Source organism: Pseudoliparis swirei, chromosome 5, assembly GCF_029220125.1.
Source record: "Pseudoliparis swirei isolate HS2019 ecotype Mariana Trench chromosome 5, NWPU_hadal_v1, whole genome shotgun sequence".
Lineage (NCBI taxonomy): Eukaryota > Metazoa > Chordata > Actinopteri > Perciformes > Liparidae > Pseudoliparis > Pseudoliparis swirei.
The window spans coordinates 6,967,172-6,989,821 of record NC_079392.1 but is presented as its reverse complement, the minus strand read 5'-3'; the positions used below and the strand labels follow the sequence as shown (position 1 = coordinate 6,989,821).

Here is a 22,650-nt window from a genome sequence, read left to right as displayed (position 1 = left end):
CCTCTGCAGTCAGACAAGCTGTGATGTATTGTGTCCCTGTGGCGCTGCAAGCTGTCGTCATCTCATCCACCAACCTGAGAACCTCATGGGGTCCCAGTCTTCTCTCCACTGTGACCTCCTTGACATGTCACCCGACTCAAATAGCACGCCACATCCTGCTGGGAGAACAATCGGCGGGCCAAAAAATTGCATTGCATCATCATATTTTACGTGGAAGTTGCGAAAGGCTCTCAAAGTCTGAATGTTTGTAGCTCTGTATTTATAGTTACTTAATTTGATTTATACTTTACTTAATTTCATTGTATGTTTTTACAATGACAATAAACATTCTTACCTTACCTAATGTTATAAAAACTGTATTTCAGAAATATACATTTGAGTAAACATCCTGCCAGCTTGATCAAACTGGATATTCAATCTGTTACCCTTTGTTTAGTTTTAAAACATTTGTTTTCACATACACTACCGTTCAAAAGTTTAGGGTCAGACAATTTCGTGTTTTCAATAAAAACTCACACTTTAATTTATCAAATGAATTGCAAAATGAATAGAAAATATAGTCAAGACATTGACAAGGTTAGAAATAAAGATTTTCCTTTGAAATATGCATTTTGTTCTTCAAACTTGTCGCTCAAAGGAAGGCTAGTTTTAAAGCTTCTCTCACCAGCATACAGTAACTGTTTTCAGCTGTGCTAACATAATTGTACAAGGGTTTTATAACCCTCCATTCGTCTTCTAAGGCGATTAGCAAACACAATGTACCATTAGAACACTGCATATGGACCTCTATACACCTATGTAGATATTTCATTAAAAAACAGACCTTTCCACGTAGAATAGTCATTTACCACATTGACAATGTATAAAGTGTATTACTGATTAATTTAACCCTTGTGTTGCCTTAGGGTCATTTTGACCCGAATCAATATTACACCCTCCCCCCGCCGTTGGGTCATTTTGACCCGATTCAATGTTTCACCCTCCTGTTACCTTTATATTTACTAACATATTTTACCCTTTGGGTTCAATTTGACGCCAGCAATTAAAACCTCCAGAAAATTATTAGAATTAATATTGTTTTCCAAGTTTAAGTGTGAGGCACTTTATGTTTGTTTGTTGACTACCGAAAGAACACCGACATTAAACATTGAATGGGGTCAAATTAATCCTAAGGCGGGGGGAGGGTGTAATATTGATTCGGGTCAAAATGACCCTAAGGCAACACAAGGGTTAATGTTATCTTCATTCATAAAAACAGTGCTTTTCTTTGAAAAATATGGACATTTCTTAGTGACCCCAAACTTTTGAACGGTATTGTATTCGACTCCTTTCTTCACAGGAATTGTACAAAGTTGACAAAATATGTCCATGTATATTCTTACGAGTTACAATTCCTCTGCATTGAGGAGTTGCATGTTGGTCTCTGCCTTACATCTCGTAACACTCGTTTACTATAAAGACTATCTTCTTCATACGCCCCCTGGTGGTTCGGAGATATACTGCAACACACATTAAGTTTCGCGTAGACAACTTTGTGCTCGTAGCGAGTATAAACAAGACTTCCTCAAAGGTTCCTTCAGAAAGATTTTGACAAAGGCCGTCGACTGTTGAAACAACAATTGCAGATTAAATAGCGTTAGCCAGTTAATTAATTGAGCTAGCGTTAGCTTCACAGGAAGAAAACATTTCTGGATGACACATAACATTTTTTATTTCCATGTATATGGTTATTAAATGAGAACCATCTTAAAGGGGCTTTCGATATGTACTTAATGGCTATTAGCTAACACCTTTAGGTTTTTTATTATTATTTAGATTTAGCATCTTTCTGATGCTATGATGTCATGTTTTATGGGGCATCTTCTGGTTTAGTTTGTTCCATGTAGTGTGTTTCTTGTCTGTTGCGCTCTGTGGACTCTGTCTATTGTTCTCTGTATGAATTTTTTGGTGGCAATTGAGTTTCCCCACTGGGGATTAATAGAGTTTTCTAATCTAATCTAATGTCCGCGGGGAGATTATAGGTTAATAGAGTCAAGAGGAGCTGGTTTTAAACATAACACTTCCGAGCAGAAACCCACAGCCAGACCTCGCTCGCTCTGCCTTTCCATCGGAAAGAGGCTGTTTCCTTGGGCTAATTGGACTCGGCCCTGCCAGTCCTAGTTTCCTGGTCCCAGTGCTCTTGGCTCGGTGCACACAGATGGGCTGGCTGGAAAAGCTTCAGAGACTCCGAGCGAACTGTTGTTGTTGGCCGCCGGAGCCTGCCGCCTTTTTAAAACTCCAGAATCCAGACTTTTGTTGTAAAACGTGTTCTGCGGAGTCCTCCGTGTCAATTAGCGGCAGGCCGGAGGCATCGTGGGTCAAAAGTGGATATATGAACATTGAAATCATGCCGAATGTGATTTTACCATGCGACGCTCTAAGGTTCCCAAGTGAGACTCGTGCGCACAGTGAGCTTTGTTGAACTTCGCGGCCAAGTGCACACATTTATTTTCTGACGGTTCGGGAAGTAGGGCGATGTCGCTCGCCCGAAGGACTCTATCTGCATCGAATGTTTCGTGACACCGAATGGAACAAGTCTGTAAAGACTTTTGCTGTTGGCTTGCGTTGCCTATTGTTTGTTCGCCAAGCTTTTTGCTTTTGCACTCCCGCGTCTCTCTCGCGGTACGAGGTCGATCGAGGTCGATCACCCCTCGCACAAAGCTCTCTGCTCGCCGCGGCGGTTCATGGAAACTGCTGTCGTCTTTTTTTTTTTTTTGGGAGACAGGAATGGCAGATGATCGCTCCCCGAGTGGTGCTGAACCATATGCTATTGTTTTCCCTGACTATTTCCCCGAACACACGCACGTTTTCTGCAGCGGGTGGAGTGATTGGCGCCACCCCTCCCCGCCCCCGCGTCTCATCAAGAAGCGACGAGATCAAAGCATTTAGCACATTAATATCGCCGGAGATTTCATGCACACATCATCTATCAACCCCCCTTCTCTCAACTTTCCATCCCCCTCCTCTGTTTGCAACACCTCTTAATTTCTAAACAGCCTTTTGCTATTTCCCAGACTCAGGGTGTTGCCTAGTGGAGGATTACAGCTGTATTATAATTGATCTCAAACATTTGGCACGCCATCTCTTTTTTTTTTACTGCTCATATGGCCGTGCTGTGTGGATCCTTACAGGAAGAAAGGGACGGAAATATACTTTCATGATATTTGAATTGTACTTTAAACGGATATACTACTGAACTATCAGTGGTTAAAGGAAAATTCCTTCCTGCAAATAACCTTCCAAACGTAAATTACATGAGTTTCTATCATTACGAACATGAAAGCAAAGAGTCTCGGTCCCCGATGGTATGTAACCAACTTTTCCTGGACATTCTTTGTTTGGCTCCCGCTGTCTGCCAAGTCTGAGGAATTCCTCTTAAGTCGAGGTTACATCCCCGCTTTCCTGCATTTCTTAACTTCAGAACACAGTACAAGGCCGACAAACATCCACATTCAAAACACTTTCTGGCAGTGACGCTAACGGATTGCTTCGTAAGACGTGAGCTCTATTTTCACATCGGGAGGTTGTGCTTTCGTTGGCGGTGGGCTTGAACTCGGCTCTTGGACCTTTTTCGGCTCAACGTGTGTACGTCAGCAACGAATGCAACAGTATTTAGAGAGTGACAGATAATGTCAATTATAAGCACTTTTGTAGGTTTATATTAACAGTATATATTCCTCTTAATGAAATACATAGTTTTATCCTTTTCCAGCACTTCAGGGGCTTTATTCTCCTGAAGCTGAACGCAAACACAAAGGGGTCATGACCAGCACATTTGATCAGTTTTGGTGCCTCCAGGCGTCACCACATACTCTTATGTAAGAAATGGAAGTCGTCCAAATGACGTTTTGAGGTCCTCAAAGTTTGACATTGTGGTTTTTTAGCTGTCGGTATCTTTTTTTCTTTGGCAACCAGAAGCGACTAAGAGGAGCTAAACTCCACCGTTCGCTCATTTGGACCCAAAATATTACAGTTAACATTCATGAACTGAAAAAGTATCGGAATCAGAAAACTGTTTATTGCCAAGTACATGACAAATACGAGGAGTTCGAGTTGGGGTTCAAGTTGTGAGATGAAAACGGACGATGGCTGTCAATCAAAAGGTAGCCCCGCCCTTTAAACTAGCGACCGAGACCGTAAACTCATGTTCACAATGTTTCAATGAATCAAGTAGAGAAGAAGAGTCAGATTCTCAGAGACTTCTATTCAAACAGACTTCTTATTATTTCAACCAGAGGAGTTGCAATAGCCAGCAGGTTTTTTTCTAATAAGCCTGCTGGCTATTAGAAAGAATGCAGGTTAAAGGCTCCTCCGCACTTGGCCTCACTCTTCCTCTCAACTCACGTTTCCTTTGTTGCCAGGAAACTACGAAACATACAAAATAAATAATAATCATAGTGCTGCACCAGAGGAAAATGTATAAGTATTTTGGGTCTGTCAACTGAGGGGAGACGGAGAGAGAAAGGGCGGGGGGGGGGGGGGGGGTAGAGTTTGTTAAAGCCCACAGTCGGTCCCTCACTTCCCTGGTTCAAATTCCTGAGGTTTTTCAGCGCTCTGCAAGGCCTGGAGCTAATTTGGCTTTGAGGCTTTCCCCTCTAATTCTTTGAAACTAATTACACTAGTATTCATGCAATTAAACTGATAAACTCTTCTCCTGAGCTTGGCAAGGTTACATAGCAACCCCCTGGCCCCCTCCTCCTCCTCCTCCTCCTCCTCCTCCTCCTCACACGATTAGGACACCCCCATCCCCGCCATCTTTCTCGCCATCAACCTGAGTTCTTCTCCAGAGTCCGTGTCCTTCCTCGGCCCAAGCATTCAGTCTGATGACGATGCCAGGAACACCGAGTGGGGAGCGCCCAGAGGTCAGACAGATGTTGCGCGTGAGGGAGACATGAACAAGTCATGTCTGAAAGAAACCTCAACAGCACCCAAAGGGATGTTATTCTGTCCGGTAGAAATGTCGGGACTGGGACGGCTTCATAACATCGTCACAAAGAAGTCGCCTGCTTGAGTTTTTCGTGGATATTTATCCCATCTGAAATGAAGCGTGTGAGCCGGGCGTGGTGCCGCCTCAATAAGGCTTGGGACAGCCCCCCCCCCCTAATTTTAGTTTTCCATTTGACCTGTTATGAGAGTGTGGCCCCGCCCACCTGTCTGTCAGTCTGCCTGCCTGCGTCACATATTTGTGTCTTCCACCCCTGTGGCCATTCTGATGCAGCGCGCGGTGCAAACACAGGAAACCAGACGACGACATTGTGCGGAGGAACACGTGTACAACACGCATTTCGTAAGACGCTTTGAAATAACGATTCGGGATGGAGTGTGAAGGAGGGCTCTCACCGATGTTTAGAGAGCACGTTTAATTTGGGAAAAACTGAGCCCGCAGCTTTGCCCTCTTCTTCGGTTGACTTCCATGTGCATATCCTTCTCTACACAGAGCTCACCGTCGGCTGTAATCATGAAATGTTAAACCGTGAAGTGAAACACGGTATATTTTAGTACATGAATCAACTTGAAATAGATGCTTAATATAATAAAAAACCCATGCAGTTATCATTTACTATCACGTTGCACTGAGCTCTTCTTGTCCTCTTCCTCCCCAAGGTATCCGAGGGCTCGGAGGTCCACTTCCAGCCGGAAACTTCTCCCTCTCCTGCCAGATCCAGAAGGAGACCCTTCCCCACGGCAACGAGCACCTCCTCAACTGGGCCCAGAGGAAGTACAGGGCCGTCACCTCGTTCTCTGAGCTCAGGATCACTCGAGACATCTACATCAAAGTCGGAGAAGGTGCGTGCTAGATTCCCAAAATTCCCAACATATAACATCCAGACGAACATGAAAGCAAAGAGTCTCGGTCCCCGATGGTATGTAACCAACTTTTCCTGGACATTCTTTGTTTGGCTCCCGCTGTCTGCCAAGTCTGAGGAATTCCTCTTAAGTCGAGGTTACATCCCCGCTTTCCTGCATTTCTTAACTTCAGAACACAGTACAAGGCCGACAAACATCCACATTCAAAACACTTTCTGGCAGTGACGCTAACGGATTGCTTCGTAAGACGTGAGCTCTATTTTCACATCGGGAGGTTGTGCTTTCGTTGGCGGTGGGCTTGAACTCGGCTCTTGGACCTTTTTCGGCTCAACGTGTGTACGTCAGCAACGAATGCAACAGTATTTAGAGAGTGACAGATAATGTCAATTATAAGCACTTTTGTAGGTTTATATTAACAGTATATATTCCTCTTAATGAAATACATAGTTTTATCCTTTTCCAGCACTTCAGGGGCTTTATTCTCCTGAAGCTGAACGCAAACACAAAGGGGTCATGACCAGCACATTTGATCAGTTTTGGTGCCTCCAGGCGTCACCACATACTCTTATGTAAGAAATGGAAGTCGTCCAAATGACGTTTTGAGGTCCTCAAAGTTTGACATTGTGGTTTTTTAGCTGTCGGTATCTTTTTTTCTTTGGCAACCAGAAGCGACTAAGAGGAGCTAAACTCCACCGTTCGCTCATTTGGACCCAAAATATTACAGTTAACATTCATGAACTGAAAAGTATCGGAATCAGAAAACTGTTTATTGCCAAGTACATGACAAATACGAGGAGTTCGAGTTGGGGTTCAAGTTGTGAGATGAAAACGGACGATGGCTGTCAATCAAAAGGTAGCCCGCCTTTAAACTAGCGACCGAGACCGTAAACTCATGTTCAAAATGTTTCAATGAATCAAGTAGAGAAGAAGAGTCAGATTCTCAGAGACTTCTATTCAAACAGACTTCTTATTATTTCAACCAGAGGAGTTGCAATAGCCAGCAGGTTTTTTTCTAATAAGCCTGCTGGCTATTAGAAAGAATGCAGGTTAAAGGCTCCTCCGCACTTGGCCTCACTCTTCCTCTCAACTCACGTTTCCTTTGTTGCCAGGAAACTACGAAACATACAAAATAAATAATAATCATAGTGCTGCACCAGAGGAAAATGTATAAGTATTTTGGGTCTGTCAACTGAGGGGAGACGGAGAGAGAAAGGGCGGGGGGGGGGGGGGGGTAGAGTTTGTTAAAGCCCACAGTCGGTCCCTCACTTCCCTGGTTCAAATTCCTGAGGTTTTTCAGCGCTCTGCAAGGCCTGGAGCTAATTTGGCTTTGAGGCTTTCCCCTCTAATTCTTTGAAACTAATTACACTAGTATTCATGCAATTAAACTGATAAACTCTTCTCCTGAGCTTGGCAAGGTTACATAGCAACCCCCTGGCCCCCCCTCCTCCTCCTCCTCCTCCTCCTCCTCCTCCTCACACGATTAGGACACCCCCATCCCCGCCATCTTTCTCGCCATCAACCTGAGTTCTTCTCCAGAGTCCGTGTCCTTCCTCGGCCCAAGCATTCAGTCTGATGACGATGCCAGGAACACCGAGTGGGGAGCGCCCAGAGGTCAGACAGATGTTGCGCGTGAGGGAGACATGAACAAGTCATGTCTGAAAGAAACCTCAACAGCACCCAAAGGGATGTTATTCTGTCCGGTAGAAATGTCGGGACTGGGACGGCTTCATAACATCGTCACAAAGAAGTCGCCTGCTTGAGTTTTTCGTGGATATTTATCCCATCTGAAATGAAGCGTGTGAGCCGGGCGTGGTGCCGCCTCAATAAGGCTTGGGACAGCCCCCCCCCCCTAATTTTAGTTTTCCATTTGACCTGTTATGAGAGTGTGGCCCCGCCCACCTGTCTGTCAGTCTGCCTGCCTGCGTCACATATTTGTGTCTTCCACCCCTGTGGCCATTCTGATGCAGCGCGCGGTGCAAACACAGGAAACCAGACGACGTATTGTGCGGAGGAACACGTGTACAAATACGCATTTCGTAAGACGCTTTGAAATAACGGTTCGGGATGGAGTGTGAAGGAGGGCTCTCACCGATGTTTAGAGAGCACGTTTAATTTGGGAAAAACTGAGCCCCGCAGCTTTCGTCCTCTTCTTCGGTTGACTTCCATGTGCATATCCTTCTCTACACAGAGCTCACCGTCGGCTGTAATCATGAAATGTTAAACCGTGAAGTGAAACACGGTATATTTTAGTACATGAATCAACTTGAAATAGATGCTTAATATAATAAAAAACCCATGCAGTTATCATTTACTATCACGTTGCACTGAGCTCTTCTTGTCCTCTTTCCCTCCCCCAAGGTATCCGAGGGCTCGGAGGTCCACTTCCAGCCGGGAAACTTCTCCCTCTCCTGCCAGATCCAGAAGGAGACCCTTCCCCACGGCAACGAGCACCTCCTCAACTGGGCCCAGAGGAAGTACAGGGCCGTCACCTCGTTCTCTGAGCTCAGGATCACTCGAGACATCTACATCAAAGTCGGAGAAGGTGCGTGCTAGATTCCCAAAATTTCCAACATATAACATCCAGACGAAATCCAGACTGTTTGCTGTCCTGGCTCCTCATTGGTGGAACGAGCTCCCCGCTGACATCAGGACAGCAGAAAGTCTCTACAGCTTCCGCCGGAAACTCAAAACACATCTTTTCCGACTACATCTGGATTAAAACACAGATTAGCACTTCAGTGGCACTTAAATTAAATTAAATTATTATGGTACTTTTGTAGTTCGACTATGTTGAGGAAATGTTACTTTCTGTATTCTTGTTGTTCTTAGTTTGTACTCTAGGTTGATGCACTTATTGTAAGTCGCTTTGGATAAAAGCGTCTGCTAAATGACATGTAATGTAATGTAATAGTTACACCGCAGGTTTCTGTAGGGGTGATGTTCTGGTATCGGAGCATCATCGCTACATAACAAAAAGTTTTGAAAGAGTTTAAAATAACAACATGTATCCATAATTCACACTTATTACATTTAAGCCTTTAAGCACCGCCTCACTTAATGTGCATGTTGCTTGTGCGTGCACGTCTTTTTGTTGCATGCATGATCCAAAACAAAGCAGGGACCTGCTTATAAAAAAACAATTCTCCCGTGGAAAAACTCCAAAGGGGGTCTTGTACATAATAGAGGACAATATGTTTTCGGGGGTTGTCTATCACCGTGAAGGCGATGTGCCAGGAATGTCAAAACATTTTCTTCACTTGGGGCTCATGGACTCGGTGGTCAAAGGTCACTGGGATCTCACAAAACATGTGTTTGCCCGTCCCCCCAAGAATGTATATGATAATTACAACAATTTCTCATAAATGTCTAATAGGATAATAAATGATCAGGTGATGACAACTTGGTCAGTCTGCCTGCATGACTGGTTGGAGGAGGCAGAACACCACAAGGTTGTCATGCTAGTTTAGTTTAGTTTAGTTTATTTGATCAGCAAAATATACAAAAATCAAAATTCAGCAAAAGAAGAAAGTGGCTCACCGAAAGGGTCAAAGCTGAAGCTATCAAGCTTATAAGTGCCCTAACCTATGATTTCACGAAAAAACTTATTTCAGAGAACCATATACATATCCCTATATATATACATAAACATATATACATATACACATGTACATACATATACATATATATACACATACATACATATTCACACACACATATATACATATACACACACACATACATAAATACACACACATACACACACATAAATACACACACATATTTACATAAAACAATAAATAAAACAAAAAACTTGTCCCCATTAACCGTTACTTATGATGCTTCATCAATGCTGATCCGCCTGTACTTCTCCAGAGTCATGTCTTTAAATTTTTTCTTGAATATCACCACATTTTTTACTTTCTTTGATGTCATCAGTTAAAATATTCCACTGTTTCACCCCACAGACAGATGTGCACATGCTTTTTAGAGTCGTATGAACAATTGGCTGTTTGAAATTCCATCTCCCTCTTAAATCATACTCTCCTTCTCTATCTCTAAAAATCTTTTGAATATTGCCAGGAAGTAAATTACATTTAGCTTTGTACAGAATTTGTGTGTATGTATGTGAGGTAACGTGAAAATGTGGCCACAAATACAGATGCAGAAGAAAGAGTAGCATATTTAGGATGCTGTTTAGGACTTTGGAGTGTTCATTTGCTCTCAGACAGACTGATTGGAAACGTCTGAGTCTCTTTTTCCAAGTGTTATTCTGCAGAGATGAGCAGGTGATAGATCATTGCTATCACATTTACCCAATAAGTCAGGTGAGGAAGAAGAGGAGGGAGGACAACCGCCAGCTTCTCAACGTAGGCTCGTGATTGATGTCCTCACGTCGGCGTGTCTCTCCGCTGGCAGGCCCGGAGAACGGACGGCACGTCCAACTTTCGCATCGCATCAGCTCTCAGACGGGAGACATCTTGACTTTTTATGAGCGTCCTCCGCCACGTGGGAAATGGAACGAGGCTCCGCGTCTGGAGGGAAATAGCGTGGCTCCCACCGCTGCCGCTGATAAGTTCCGCCTCTTGTGTTTGTCGGTTGCCGTGGAGCACAGGGCTGTTGCTCAGCCTGCGGGCGCTCGGTCGGTGTCATTAGAGGGGCTGCGGTTTGGCAACAACAACAAAAACACACAACCTAGAGTGCCGCAGTGTTTACTCCGTTAGTTTTCCACTCCTCCACGTCGTCCGGCCGCGTGTCGCGAAGACGGACGGACCCTCACTCTGCTTCCCCAACCAGGCCGGCGCTCTAGGTCTCCCCCTCTCGGCTCCTTTCGAGAGCCACTAGGGCTCCGGATAGGAAAGGAGCCAACTTTCAGTTTACACTTTGTCCGAGGCTCTGTTTGCCAAATAAGGAAGCAGCTGTCTTGTGTGCGCTGAGATGGGGGGGGGGGGGGGGGGTTAAGTCTAAGCGGTTAAACCCCAAAAAAAGTGAAAAGTGGAGACAAATTAAATGTGCTTACGCATATTATTGTCCTGGTATTGTGGCGGAATTCTGTACTCTGACCCCCCCCCCCACCGGCACAGGAGGCAAAAAAAAAAAAAGGCTGTGTTTCTCTTTATGGGAGGTCAAAAATAGCCCCACGGAACCCCCGACCGGTAACACAAACAATCTCTCCTCTCTCAGATCCGCTGTTTTCTGGCACCTGCAAGATTGATACCAAGTTCCTGTCTCTGAACTACCTGGGCGGCTACGTGGAGCCACAGGCATCAACGGGTTGCGTCCTCTCCGGGCCCGACAAAGACCAAGAGGTCCACATCGTTGAGCTCCAAGCCCCAAACTCCAGCAGGTGAGCAGCCCGAGCCGAGAAAACATGTCGTCGTGGTTTATTTGTCGAAGGTCAAGACGCTCTCACTCGAGATCTCTTGAGGAATTTGTTTTGGATGGTAACTCGCATCAAGGGGGGTGGTTGGGGGTGGGGGGTGGAGAAGGATATTCCAAAACTGGGTCTCGAACTCCATGTTTGCCAGATTATCTGCTCACTCCCCCAGTGGAGTGATTCTTTAGTTCTCCCAATAGAGAGCAGATCTGGGAACATGTCCAGTGTCTATCCTGTCTCGGTCTGCATTTTATTTGTTTTAAATCTGGGAATGCGACCATTTTTTATAATTTTTTTAATTAGTTGGCCAGACAGACACAAGAGGCGTGATAACTGCGTAGACCTCGCAGTCCAAAAATTTCATTCCCCCCCCCCCCCCCCTTCTTTCCCTCCCTGCAGTGCTTTCCAGGTGGACGTCATCGTGGACCTGCGACCTCTGGAGGACGACGGGCCGCTGCATCGCGACGTCGCCTTGCTGCTCAAGTGCACCAAGTCTGTCAACTGGGTCATCAAGGCCCACGGCGTGATCGGAAAGCTGGAAGTGGTGGTAAGCGAGCAGCACTACACACACACACACACACACACACACACAAATGTCCAGGAACATCCGCACGGCTCAGATTTAAGCGTGCGTGTCATGTCAGAAAGAAACTGTGACACCTCACGGCGGCAGCTCCAGGCATCGTCGGCACATTTCGAGAGCCAGGGGCGAGGTGGGAGTGTCACACATGTGATCAGAGCCGAGACCACTGCTGCACTTTAACTGCACAGGGAGCCGCTCCCCCCGTCAGGAGCTCCTCGCCACGCACAACAACACCAACACTGGCTATCCACTGCGATACGTCACAATGCCCTTAGAAATCTGGTTTTATACTTATGAAAGCTGAGGATAAGTATTGATATTAAATCTTCATTAGTGCTGTTTAAGTCTCCCAGGGCCCTTTAGGAACTATAATAATATGACACCTATGTACACAACTGTAGATCATGTCTATGGGGAATTGGCAGTCGTCCAAACACAAACTGTAAATCGCTCCAGGGATGGAATTTTAAACCTTGGCTTTCTGAGAGTGCATTAACACCGAAGCAGACGGCTAATGTCGTGCATTTATCAAAATATTTCATTCTGCCAGAGACTTTTGGTATTTTTACCTTCGCATTGAAAATGCGGAAGGTTATGCTTTGATCGCCGTGTATTTGTATGCGTGCGTGTTATTCGCATAAGTCAAAAAGTATGAGTCGCATGAAATTTGGTGGGATGATTGGTTATTATCCGGGGACCATTTGATTAGATTTTGGGATCGATCGGGTCAAATGTCAATGTCAAGGTCATGAAAAGGTCAACATCTTCTTTTTACCATAGCACGGTCAATTTGTATCCAATTGGCATGCAACTAATGCCAAAATGTTCATAATTCAATGCCCAATCTTGTGATATGCGAAGGTATGCGCTCTACCGAGTGCCCGTTCTAGTTTATACTGTTCTTATGCTGAATATTTGAAGGTTCCCAACCGATTTGTGTGTTGTCACACCCACTTGACACTTTTACCCCTGTACAACAATGTTTGTGTCATGAATGTAGATCATTTTTGACAAGATAACTCCACGACCAGATGTACTATCGGGATAAAACTTTATTCAGACATTCGTAATCCACCGAGGTGGAATCCTTCTGAATTTGGTGAGCTGCGGATTCCCAGCACCATTTTTTTGTTTCCTTGTATCTCTGAAGCTCAGAAGTGTTTTGAAAACATGTTTACAAGTTACCAAAGTTCATAAGTGTGTGTTTGAAGGGTTTGTTTGTTGCCCCCGCACGTTATCAACAACAACAACAACAACCACAGGCAGATGGTCAGTCTCAGGTTTTGTTCCCAAAAAGCTGACATTCAAGACTCTCTATTTGACAGCGATGACAAGGGGGATGCTGGGCTTGCGCAACCAGTGTTTTGGAAGAGTGACAACAATTTCTGTGATACGATAGCCTCGTAAATAACGACGCCTCACTTCGGTCAGAGATCTGCTTCTCGTCGCCGTTGCTCAAGAGCAGTGAATGTGTGGGAAATGGCTGTGCGAATGAATCAGCGCTGCATGTTGAGTAGCGGGGGCAAGACCCGACTTTTAGGAGCAAGCCGACACGCCCATCGCCTCAAACACATGATTCACACTTGGCGCGGAATGAGAGCAGGACTCTACTTGAAAGTCGGATACCTGCGGAGCAGTGAATCATGTCTTTTGTTCCCGAAGATCTCAAAAAGGATCTGTCGTAAATATATCGTGTTTTTTTCGATAAGACGAGCTAAATCCCGACTCTGCTTTCTTCTCCACAGGCCTCGGATACCGTGAGTGTCAGCATGAACACGGAGAGACTGATGCACGTGTCCAAATCCCCCAAGCAGCGCCTGCCATCGGGGCCACAGGCCTTGATCAAGTGGGCAGGGGACCACGGCTACGGTCCAGTCACGTCTTACACCAGCACTCCCGTGGCTAACCACTTCAACATCCGCCTCAGAGAGCCAGGTAAACTGGAGAAACATCCCCAGAAATATAAATAGTGTGTGCAGGTAAATTATAGCTGGGCTTTTAGCAGCTGCTGCTAATTTATTGTAACGCGCACATTTGCACATTTTACAGTCATTATAGAGAAACTCTGTGTGAAATTGTGAGAGGGTTTTCTAGTCGTGGTCCAGTGTGATTTCCCAGCCATAACAATGTATGACTTCCAGATGTGGTGGATCCTATGAGGGGCATCCTGCCTCCAGAGCTCTTCATCCTGCGCGACCCCGGTCCCCACGCGAGAGCCGGGGCCGCGGCCCGCCGCTCCGCTCTGCCCTTTCCCTTCCCCCCGCCCGCCGGCCTGCCCTTCCTCTCCCTGCCCTTCTCCCCCCTCGACGACCGGCCCTGGGAGCACGGGGAGCCCGAGGAGCACCAGGGCGCTCTGAGCGTGGGCCTCAGCGTGCAGTGCGAGGACACGAGGATGGTGGTCAGCATCGATAAAGAAACCCTGCAAGTGAGTGTGCAGCGGGATATTTTTTTGCCTGCAAACATATTATAATAAGACAACTTTAACACACATAACACCGAAAACACCCAAACTAGAAACAGACATCTTATCTATAAATACCATATAACATTTTAAAAACTTTTTACAACTATTTACCACAAAAAATATTCATTTATTCATTTTAGTAAGAAGATTAGGCCATACTGTAGCTCTAACCAGGGAATTGTGTTTTTCTTATTTTAAATAATAGCAATCGTAATAGATAAATAAGTTTTCTGTCATTCAGCTAATCAATTGAGCAAAATTATATATATTATAAAATTATACATATTCATATTAGTGCTGTGAAAAATAACGCGTTAACTCAGTTAATCCAATTACAGGTTTAACTAGTTTTTTTTTTTTTTCGCATTTAACGCATGCGCAGAATGAGCTTCCAATCCGTCTGTTGTTGGTCGTTGGGACGAAAAAAAAGTCACTTGCAAAATGAGCTTCCAATACACCACTTCAATCTGAACTCTGTCCGCTCTCATGCAGACGGTCTGTTCATCGGTAATGATCCTTCCGCAGGTTCACCTCCGGAAACCTTGTTACGACTTTTACTTCCTGTAGATCAGGGGTCTCAACACGTCGATCGCGACCTGCCAGTCGATCGCGGCGTAGTGTCGGTAGATCGCATGACATTAAAGAGATTGGCCCGCCCCTGACATGTTCTCTATAGCACGTCTTTGTTCTTTTATTAAACTAAACGTCTGTTGTTGATCGTATCTCCACAGCAGCATGTCATCTCTGTCTCTACGCATTGCGTTAACACTTATCGATCTCCGTCTGGCGCGCCACAGAGCTCCGTGCGCGCGCATCGGGACCGAGTAAAAAAAACGTCACTTGTCAATCTGTCCACCTTTAGATTGTATCATGGTGGAGTTAATGGTTGACAAACAAGAGAAAATGCTCTGTTTAACCCTCCTGTTACCTTTACATTTACTAACATATTTTACCCTCGGGGTCAATTTGACCCCAGCAATTAAAACCTCCAGAAAATTATTAGAATTAATATTGTTTCCCAAGTTTAAGTGTGAGGTACTTTATGTTTGTTTGTTGACTACCTAAATAGCCCTTTAAATAAATAAAAAGTTGATATTTCTGATATGTTTGACACAGTGAAAAACAGCCTGGGGTCAAATTGACCCCAAAGAACACCGACATTAAACATTGAATGGGGTCAAATTGACCCGAAAGGGAACAGGAGGGTTAAACATTCTGTTTAGGATGAAGATGTATTAATGTTCCATATGGAAGAAAACTGCTAAATAACTGCTGAGTTGCAGCACCATTGTATAGAAGAATGTATAAATGTATATATCCGTCTTTTGTCATAAATCTCTATGTTCTCACAAAATATACCGAGAATATCGGTAATATGTGATTAATCATGATTAATCCACAAAAACCTGTGATTAACCCGATTAAAAATGTTAATCGTTTCACAGCCCTAATTCATATATGTATATATATATATACATATATTCATATATATGTATATGTATATATATATATATATATATTCTTATATATATGTATATATATATATATATACATATATATATGAATTCTTTTCAGGGTCCGATCAGTCGCATTAGCCTCTGAGTATTTTTTCTTTATTATTTTTTACATTTTCTCCCCATGCGACGCAGTCTTAATGTGACAAATTGTGACGAGACAAACAGAAAACAACAAAACATGGAGGACACCAAAGAGAATGTGTCAGGACCAATTAGGAGCCAGAATGAATCTCCTCTGCACTGTGATGAAAAAAATGCCAACATAAACCTCCATGCTGTTGTTTTTTTCTTTTTTATGTGAAAATCATCTAAAGCTGGTACTTTATTACACCACAATCCTCAGTGTGGTAACACATCTAAAGGTCACTTGTCGATTTATATGAGGCCCTTCCGCTGCAGAGATCGGAATTGGCTGCCGATAAACGGATTAAAGTACACAAGTAAAATAAAAAAGAAATGCGGTGCAATGAGAAATGTTGTCATTAATCTATAACTTTTTATTGAAATGCCAGCCTCCCCGTTAAAACAAAAGCCGACATTGAAGCAAGAAGCACAGCGTTGCCCCGGCATTTGGCGTCTGAGCGCGGGGCTGGCCCACATCACAGACTGGAAACTGGCGTGGACTGTAATTAGGAGAAGCTGGAGCTGGAGCTCGACCACCTTGTGGGATTTGTTTATTCCTGGGAACTCAAAAATCTCACACCACTTTGCTTTTTTTAATATCTTTTTATTCTGAAAATGGGTTAATAGTCAAGGGAAAGCTTGCCTTTTTTGATGTTGATCCAATGTTTCCATTTGTGTTTTGACGTTTCCTCAGGCGAACGGCTTCGCTCATGCCAACCTCACTCTTCAAGACCCGGCTTGCAAAGCAAAAGTGAATGCCACCCACTACACGCTGGAGACTCCTCTGACCGGCTGTCTGACCACCGTGTTTCCCATGCAGGGGAGCCCGATGGCCCTCCACATCAACTCTGTGAGTCCAGCACCATCATTACGTGTTCACTCTCACACACGTCATGCAAACAAAGCTGCTTCAACTGAACCATGTGACGGGACCCGGAGTTTATAATAGAGATACGAAGACGGTCCGTCTGTCCCTCCGTCCATCTGTCCTTCCGTCTGTCTGTCCATCCGTCTGTCCATCCGTCTGTCCCTCGGTCCGATCTTCCGTCTGTCCTTCCGTCCGATCTTCTGTCCGTCCATCTTTCCATCCCTCCGTCCTTCCGTCTGTCTCTCTGTCCGTTCTTCTGTCCGATCTTTCGTCCGTCCTTCCGTCTGTCCTTCCGAACTTCCGTCCGTCCTTCTGTCCGTCCTTCCGATCTTCTGTCCGTCCTTCCATCTGTCCTTCCGATCTTCCGTCGGTCCTTCCGTCTGTCCTTCCGTCCGATCTTCCGTCCGTCCATCTTTCCATCCCTCCGTCCTTCCGTCTGTCTCTCTGTCCGTTCTTCCGTCCGATCTTTCGTCCGTCCTTCCGTCTGTCCTTCCGAACTTCCGATCTTCCGTCCGTGCTTCCGTCTGTCCTTCCGTCCGATCTTCCGTCCGTCCTTACGTCTGTCCTTCCGATCTTCCGTCCGTCTTTCCGTCCGATTTTCCCTCCGATTTTCCCTCCGTCCTTCCGTCTGTCTCTCCATCAGTCTCTCCGTCCTTCTGATCGTCCTTTTGTCCTTTTGAAACACAATAAAGTGTTTCCAACTGAAACAGACAGACCCAACACTCGTCCTCACCCTTATCCGTAGCAAAGCGATCCGCATCCATGGTATTTGCTTTGTGTACTTAGTTCGTTGAAATTGTAATTACTGAAAAAAAGAAATGATTCGGCTTCATACATTTTTCTTTTTTAAATTATTGACAGGTAGATAACACAGTAAACGTGCACTTTAACTGATATTTACATTGTTTTTCATCTCTTTGTTGACATAAACAAACAGATAACAAACCCACCCCACCCACAGCTACACCCACCTACAGTACAGGAAAATAAATACATACAAAATAGATACAAAGAGGCGTCGCACATTGTTCCGCGGTGACAGCGCCCTCTACGTTAGCGCTGCTCCTCTCAAGGGGGAAGTGAGTTTCTGGCTCCAACTGACAACGTCAATACTTTGATGCATGCCGTGAAATATCATCGCCTCGATTCCAACGTGGGCGGTCGACCAACGATGTCAGCCATTGCTTTGCTCGTCTTGGTGGAAACCCTTGTTGAGTATGGAGGACTCAAAATGACTTAAGTATAAATAAATAAATAAATGCATGAATAAATATAGGAATCAATAAATAAATGCTTAAATAAATGTATAAATAAATAAATAAATGCTTAAATAAATGTATAAATAAATAAATAAATACAGGAATGAATACATATAAGTTATAAATCAACAGGACATCATTAAATAAATATATTTCTACATTTCTGTATTTCTTCATTTATTTATTTCTCTATTTATGTGTCCACACGTATTTCTTCATTTATTTATTTATTTATACATTTATTTATACATTTTTTAAAGCATTTATTTATAAATTTATTTAAGCATTTATTTATTTATTCCTATATTTATTCATGCATTTATTTATTTATTTATACTTAAGTCATTTTGAGTCCTCCATAGTTGAGTGGAAGCTAGTCAGCACAGCTTTAATCGCTCATGGTACATAACCGAGGCGTCCTGGGCTTGTTGATCATGTGACATCCTCCAGTCAGCCGAGCATCGCGGAAGTTGACGTCATGTTTTCCGAGCGACGGCAGCTAGAAGTTGTCGAGCCCACTCAGAGGCTCGACGCTGAAGCGCTTTTCCCACAAATTGTTTTCTTTGTCTTTTTTCTTTTTCTGGATGAATGGAGACTGCAAAGAAATATGTCAAGTTGAAAGCGCCGGTGAACAGCGTGGGATTCAGCGTTCGCGTCCGACATGCCGAGTCGTCTTCATTATTGTGGAATGCATTCATTCAGATGTGTTTGTTCCGACAAGCGACGATGAATCACTTCCTCTGCGACCTTGTCGAGATCTTTTGTGTGAGGGAAATCTGCTGTCCGATGCCGATTTGAGAACCCGGGCACGGGTCCAAGGTCGTCTTTTGTGTTTGCACTTGAATGCAGGGATAACCTCTGACCTCGAGTCAAAAGAGATACAAATGGGTCATTGTCTGGGACCCAACACAGATCATTGGCCTGTTGTTTCTGCTGTCCTGTGACACGTTGATTTCATTCCACAGAGGCACCAACGGCACATCACCTCACAAATTTGTTGCAGGCTCAAGAAAAACACTCTCACACTGAGATCGCCCTCTCGCCTCATTGACTCTAAATGAACTCAAAGCGCCGGCCCTCATGTCAGACCCCTTGACATTCTTCCTCCCCACTGAGAAATAAAAAGTACATTTTATGTTTTCGCCCACTGTCCCGCTGCTGAAACCACGGGACATTCCCACATTTTAAAATCCAACTATTCGGTTGCAAAATGTCCTTTTTGGCAACTCCTCCTCCAAGATTTGAATCTCCGTGTCTTTGGCTTACGGAACACGAATCCTAACCCTAAATAAAATAATACAAATCTGGAAAGGATTTTCGTGAACGTTTTTTCCCTTTTTTACTCACTAGCTGACGCCGCGAAGGGTTTTTTGTTGAGTAACCTGCGTCTGTGGATTACAGGTCCTGATCAGTCACACGGAGAATAAGGACGGGAGTGGCAGGCCGCTGGATTACGAGGATCTGGAACCCGGAGACGTGCTGTTCCAGAGAGACCCGCCGGAGTTAGAGAGGACGTTCACGGAGCCGGCGGAGCGCCACTCCGTCATAGTGGTGAGAATCATTGTGGCTCTCTCTTTTTTTTGGGGGGGGGGGGGGGGGAGTTGACAAGTCCAGACCAACGATCATCTCCGTCACTATGTAAATCATTCAGAGCTGGAAGAAAGTCCATTTCCCCTGGTGCACATAAAGACTCCTCTTGCAATCTCCTCATCTTTCCATGTCTGTTTTATCGACTTGACCTGACATTTTCCATTTTTGAAGTTTCTCCATTGTATTCCCTCTACGAACGTATTTTCCTTTTTGTCTCATCTGAACCATTGTTCCCACTTATTGATCTTGTTCATACAGTTTGTGTTTCTTCCCCATTTTTTGATCCGACCTAATGTGATCAAACACTGAGAGACACACACATACATGCACACACACACACACACACACACACACACACACACACACACACACACACACACACACACACACACGCACACACACTCACAGGGCGAAGGTGCTTAGCAGTGGTATCAGGTGTCAGAACTCTGCTGATATTCCCGTCGTCTCGTTCTCCTTCTAGTTCAACTGCACGTACCGAAAGAACCAGAAAACCTCGGCGACGCTTCCCAGGATCGTACCGGGACCCGGCAGGCCGCCGGCGAGCAACGCGACGTTCACCATGGAGATGTACGACACGCTGCCGTTCAGAAACCCCTCGCGCCAGGCCTTCTACACCGTCTCGCAAAAGCAGCAGGTCTTCGTGGAGGTACGCCTTTTATACATCATTGTTTTGCGCCGGGGGAACGTGCCGCGCTTGTTGTGCAGATTAAGGCGCTGTTTGTCTGGTGCAGTGTGTGCTTTTGCTCCCAAATGAAAGGCTGTCGTAAGAACGCTGTGCTTTCTGTCTGGGGCTTCAAACACTTTGATCTCTCAGTGTGGCATCCGCATAGTACATTTTTTTTTTATGTTCTCGTCCTTCATATTCTTTGCATCGCCTCCTCTCTCCTGTCTCGGGGTCCGGTCTGGTCTGCCTCAAAATCCTTCACTTTCGCAACACAATTATGAAGTTCATGTTAGAGATGGCAAAGACTCGCACTCTGAGGTCATCTGACAGGATGATTAATGACAATATCGGTGGGAGGTGCTTCGCGAACAGCGTGGACGCTGAGCCAGCTGGTCACAAAGGGTTTTCTGTGTGTCAAGCTGACACGACGAATTCATTTTTCAGCCATTTTCATCTGCACCTGATGAATAATAGCCCAATATTCACACTTTTAACGGCGTCCTCCTGCCGTTTGGTTCTGTTTGGCGAGTTTATGAGAGCGATCTTGGCATTAAATATGCGTCCATAAATCCCCCAAAAAATGAGCAGAAAGACGCTTAACAAGCTCCGAAGAGCTGACGTACACTGGGTTTGTCATCATCATTACAGAATATAACATGATCTATTGTTCCTGTACAAAATATTAATTAGCGAAAGGAACGATATGAGGAAACACTACTACTCTGTTATTTTTTCTTTTTTTATATTAGGGATTTCAAATATTCAGCATAAGAACAGTATAAACTAGAACGGGCACTCGGTAGATCGCATACCTTCGCATATCACAAGATTGGGCATTGAATTATGAACATGTTGGCATTAGTTGCATGCCAATTGGATAAAAATTGACCGCGCTATGGTAAAAAGAAGATTTTTACCTTTTCTTGACCTTGACCTTTGACCCGATCGATCCCAAAATCTAATCAAATGTTTCCCGAATAATAACCAATCATCCCACCAAATTTCATGCGATTCGGTTTAATACTTTTTGAGTTATGCGAGTAACACGCATACAAATAAATAAATAAATACACGGCGATCAAAACATAACCTTCCGCATTTTCAATGCGAAGGTTATAGGCGGTACTTTTTATCAGCCTAGCATTGCATTCACGCTCAACTTAAGTCACTAACACTCAATTTCGCCTGTCCGTCATCTTAGTTACACAAAGCATGTGGACTTCACTTCTGACACATGATAAGTAACTGAAGAATACGTTTTAAAAAAGACAAACGTTTTCCTCTTCTCCTTCAGGTCACATCTGCTGCCTCCGACCCGGAGCTGGGCTTCACCCTCATATCGTGCTTCATTTCCCCCAACTCCAACCCCAGCGTGGCCTCGGGCTACACTCTCATCGAGACCGTGTGCCCCACGGACTACTCCGTCCAGTACTACCCTCAGAGGGACTTCCCGGTGCCTCACGCACCGTCGGAGAAGAAGATCTTCAGCTTCATCTTCGACTCAAAGTTCAACATGTCGCTGCTTTTCCTGCACTGCGAGATGTCTCTGTGCTCCAGGAGACCTCGGAACAACCAGAGACTACCCACGGTACGCGCGGCAATCCTCGCCTAAATGACTCATCGTCTTTTGGCCTCTGATTTGATTGCACGGTTTTCCCGCGGCGTAGAGTATTAGCAGTGTTTTTCGTTTGGGGGAGATCTCGGTGAGGCAGTGCTCCATCTTTTGCTCCGGTTGGCTCGAGCCGTTCATTCAGTATTCGGTCTGCACCCTGAAGCTAAGCAGGAAACATGAATCAATGTCACGTTTGCCAAGTATCCAGCTGCAGAAGCATCTTTCTTTTTTCGTCTTACTGTGTTGTTATCTATCTAGCTTACAATCTTTTGCGAGCACTTACCGCCATCTTTTCTTTTACATCTTTTCCCCTAAAAATGTGAAGTAGAGGAAGCAAATAAAGTTGCGGCTGACTTGTAGTTCTAGTTGTCATAATCTGATTTCCTATCATGCTCAAGAGTTTGTCATTTGTTGGTTTTCTAAGTGTACGCATTTTTTTTTTCTGTAAAAATCGCAGGGTCTAAAATATTTTTTTACAGAGTGACGTGTGTCTTTTTTGGGGTTATGGATGGAGGGATTTCTCCATTGTAAGTTTTAAGTTAAAGTCAATTCTGTCCACACAGTGCCTGCAACCCAGTGAGACGTGCGATTCTCTTTCTGTGGACAACATCCTGGCGATGATGATGAACTCCAAGACGACGACCAAGCCGCTGGTCGTGGTGGATGGACCTGATCAGGAAACAGGTCAGCAGAAAAACACAGTTTACACTTCCTGAGATCTCGTGCCA

The 22,650-nt window shown here is 44.6% G+C and overlaps 1 protein-coding gene across 1 annotated transcript in view; it reads left to right on the top strand.

The window, feature by feature from the left end:
• The window catches only part of tgfbr3 (transforming growth factor, beta receptor III), a 73,170-nt gene that overhangs the window by 36,237 nt on the left and 14,283 nt on the right, over positions 1 to 22,650 (top strand). Inside the window, exons 5-14 of the mRNA XM_056414482.1 lie at positions 8,206 to 8,389; positions 11,029 to 11,191; positions 11,621 to 11,768; positions 13,550 to 13,739; positions 13,946 to 14,229; positions 16,603 to 16,758; positions 19,437 to 19,586; positions 20,107 to 20,292; positions 21,605 to 21,898; positions 22,486 to 22,606. Of these exons, the coding sequence (XP_056270457.1) occupies positions 8,206 to 8,389; positions 11,029 to 11,191; positions 11,621 to 11,768; positions 13,550 to 13,739; positions 13,946 to 14,229; positions 16,603 to 16,758; positions 19,437 to 19,586; positions 20,107 to 20,292; positions 21,605 to 21,898; positions 22,486 to 22,606 (1,876 nt within the window). The remainder of the gene's footprint in view (positions 1 to 8,205; positions 8,390 to 11,028; positions 11,192 to 11,620; positions 11,769 to 13,549; positions 13,740 to 13,945; positions 14,230 to 16,602; positions 16,759 to 19,436; positions 19,587 to 20,106; positions 20,293 to 21,604; positions 21,899 to 22,485; positions 22,607 to 22,650) is intronic.